At 56.7% G+C, this 2,702-nt stretch overlaps 1 protein-coding gene across 1 annotated transcript; it reads left to right on the top strand.

The window, feature by feature from the left end:
• Positions 1–1,086: 1,086 nt before the first annotated feature.
• LOC105546631 (putative olfactory receptor 10AC1) lies at positions 1,087–2,064 on the top strand. Its single transcript, XM_011989903.1, has one exon. The coding sequence runs from the start codon at positions 1,087–1,089 to the stop codon at positions 2,062–2,064; it is 978 nt and encodes a 325-aa protein (XP_011845293.1).
• The last annotated feature ends 638 nt before the right edge of the window (positions 2,065–2,702 follow it).

The following is a 2,702-nucleotide window of genomic DNA, read 5'->3' as shown; positions in this document are numbered from 1 at the left end:
TCCTGGTTCTTCCATCCCGGAAGATTATGAGAAATGCAGCTGACCTGCACACTGTCACTGTTTTCCAAATGTTACTTGCAAATGAGTCACCGTATAATGCTTAGAATGAAACTGTGTTCCAATGGCAAATTTGGAATGTACTGCTAACTGAAAGTCAAGTTAGAACAAATACATGTCACCTTTTCTCATGTTGACAAAGCATTAATAAAAATGTTAGGGACATGTCGTTCCTGATGCACCCAGGGAAGTCTTCTCACAAAGTGTGTTCTGCTGCCTTAGTGCCTGCCCCAGAGCCTGGCACAGATCTGGGTCTCTACTTAAAACTAAATAAATATGGATTGCCTTGACCTGAGTGACCTTTTTTCAGGACCTGGGTCATAGAAAGTTCTGGATTCAGCCTCAGAATGCAGATTCTGTTCCTAACTTCCTGTGAGCAATCTGTCCTTCAACAACCCCCTTTCCCCCCAACCCGAACTTTTATTTTCCTCCTTAAAATTATGAAGCTACATGAGATGATCCCTAAGGCCCTCACCTGCATTATGTTTTTGTGATTCTATGATACACCACAGAAGGCAACTGAGAAATGACAGAATAGGGAAGGCGGGAGGAGACAGAAGCAGAAACTAAAGACATTTCCTGCCATGGGGAAGGGAATGTCTCAGGCTGCAGCAGACACAATACTCACAGCCCTATAGGACCCACAAAATAATAACTGGACTATAGAGGCACATGAATTCTTTGTAAGTAGAGGTCAGGAGTGATGATTGCAAGGAAACGAGCTAAAATGCAGGCTTCTTTTGAAAGAGCACGTTGAGAAAGCAGCTATAGGAATTCTTGTCGAGGAGGCAGCAAAAACTGCACTATTTTTCTGAACAAGTCACTAAGACTTCCTTGTGAGAAGGAGTGGGAGTGGTGGACTGGGAATGGGCCCAGGAACTGTTGCGACCTCTCTGCAGCCACCATTCCTGGTCCAGCCTCTACCTTCCACCCGACTCCTCCTCCACACGCAGGGCCAGAGCATGCGTACCCAACAAGCTCTCCCCTCCTGTGACTCTCTCCCGCAGGTGCCTGTGGGCGGGCTCGTGCATGGACAGCCCCAGCAATGCCACCGTGCCCTGCGGCTTTCTCCTTCAAGGCTTCTCCGAGTTTCCGCACCTGAGACCCGTGCTCTTCCTTTTGCTGCTGGGGGTGCACCTGGCCACCCTGGGCGGGAACCTACTCATCCTGGTGGCCGTGGCCTCGATGCCCAGCCGGCAGCCCATGCTGCTCTTCCTGTGCCAGCTGTCAGCCATCGAGCTCTGCTACACGCTGGTGGTCGTGCCCCGCTCCCTGGTCGACCTGAGCACGCCGGGCCACCGCAGGGGCAGCCCCATCTCCTTCCTAGGCTGCGCCTTTCAGATGCAGATGTTTGTGGCTCTGGGCGGGGCCGAGTGCTTCCTGCTGGCCGCCATGGCCTATGACCGCTACGTGGCCATCTGCCACCCGCTGCGCTACGCGGCAGTGGTGACCCCCGGGCTGTGCGCGCGACTGGCTCTGGCCTGCTGCCTCGGGGGACTGGCGGTGTCCGTGGGGCTCACGGTGGCCGTCTTCCACCTGCCTTTCTGTGGCTCCCGCCTGCTGGTGCACTTCTTCTGCGACATCACGGCGCTGCTGCACCTGGCCTGCACGCGGAGCTACGCCGACGAGCTGCCCCTGCTGGGCGCCTGCCTGGTGCTGCTGCTGCTGCCCTCGGTGCTCATCCTGGCCTCCTACGGCGCCATCGCCGCTGCCCTGCGCCGCCTGCGCTGCCCTGAAGGCCGGGGCAAGGCCGCCTCCACCTGCGCCTCGCATCTGACAGTCACCTTCCTGCACTACGGCTGCGCCACCTTCATGTACGTGCGGCCCAGAGCCAGCTACTCCCCGCGCCTGGACCGCACCCTGGCGCTGGTCTACACCAACGTCACGCCGCTGCTGTACCCGCTCATCTACAGCCTGCGCAACCGCGAGATCACCGCCGCCCTGCGCAGGGTGCTGGGGCGCCAGCGGCCAGGCCAAGCCCCAAGCGGGGATCTTGGCGAGCTCTGAATACAGGCCCGGACCGGGCAGAGGGGGCGGCTCCGCTCTGCAGTTTTCTCCATCATGAGGGGTCTGCATGGGGAAAGCCACCAACGGGACTCAAGGGCTGCATTCAGGAAAGAGCTCGGAAATGTCACAAGGACAGCCTCCCAGCTGTTGCCCCATCCTCCACTCTTCCCTTGAATTGCCAAGACACTGTGGCCTAGAGCCCGAGACCTGGGTTTAGTGGCTCCCTAAATACTTGTTGAGTTTCTTCCTGTGTGTTGGAGCCCGTGCAAGGTGCGGGGCTGGTGGTGATAAAGACGGCACAGCTCCTGGCCTCATGAGGCTCCTAGACCCATAGGTGAGAAGGCCAGATGTGAGGAGTAAACCAGAGATGGGTGGACTGGCTCATAAGACACGTTACCCCTGCTAGCCTTTTTGAGGGCTGAGGGGAGTCAGGGGAAGTATTTTAGGGAGAAAGACAGCCAGGCAGAGAACTGTAAGGTAAATAGGGGTTAACCGGGTGAAGAGAAGGAGGCAGAATGCTCCAAGCAAAAGTGCTTTGCAGGGGCTGGGGCATGTTGGGAGGGACCTTGGAAACAGCTGAGGAATCTGTATTCAGGGAGGGCTGTGATGGCCTGCCTCCATTGCATGGTCACTGAGAC

Source organism: Mandrillus leucophaeus, unplaced genomic scaffold, assembly GCF_000951045.1.
Source record: "Mandrillus leucophaeus isolate KB7577 unplaced genomic scaffold, Mleu.le_1.0 Scaffold365, whole genome shotgun sequence".
NCBI classification, from domain to species: Eukaryota; Metazoa; Chordata; class Mammalia; order Primates; family Cercopithecidae; genus Mandrillus; species Mandrillus leucophaeus.
This window is presented reverse-complemented; position numbering and strand designations above follow the sequence as displayed.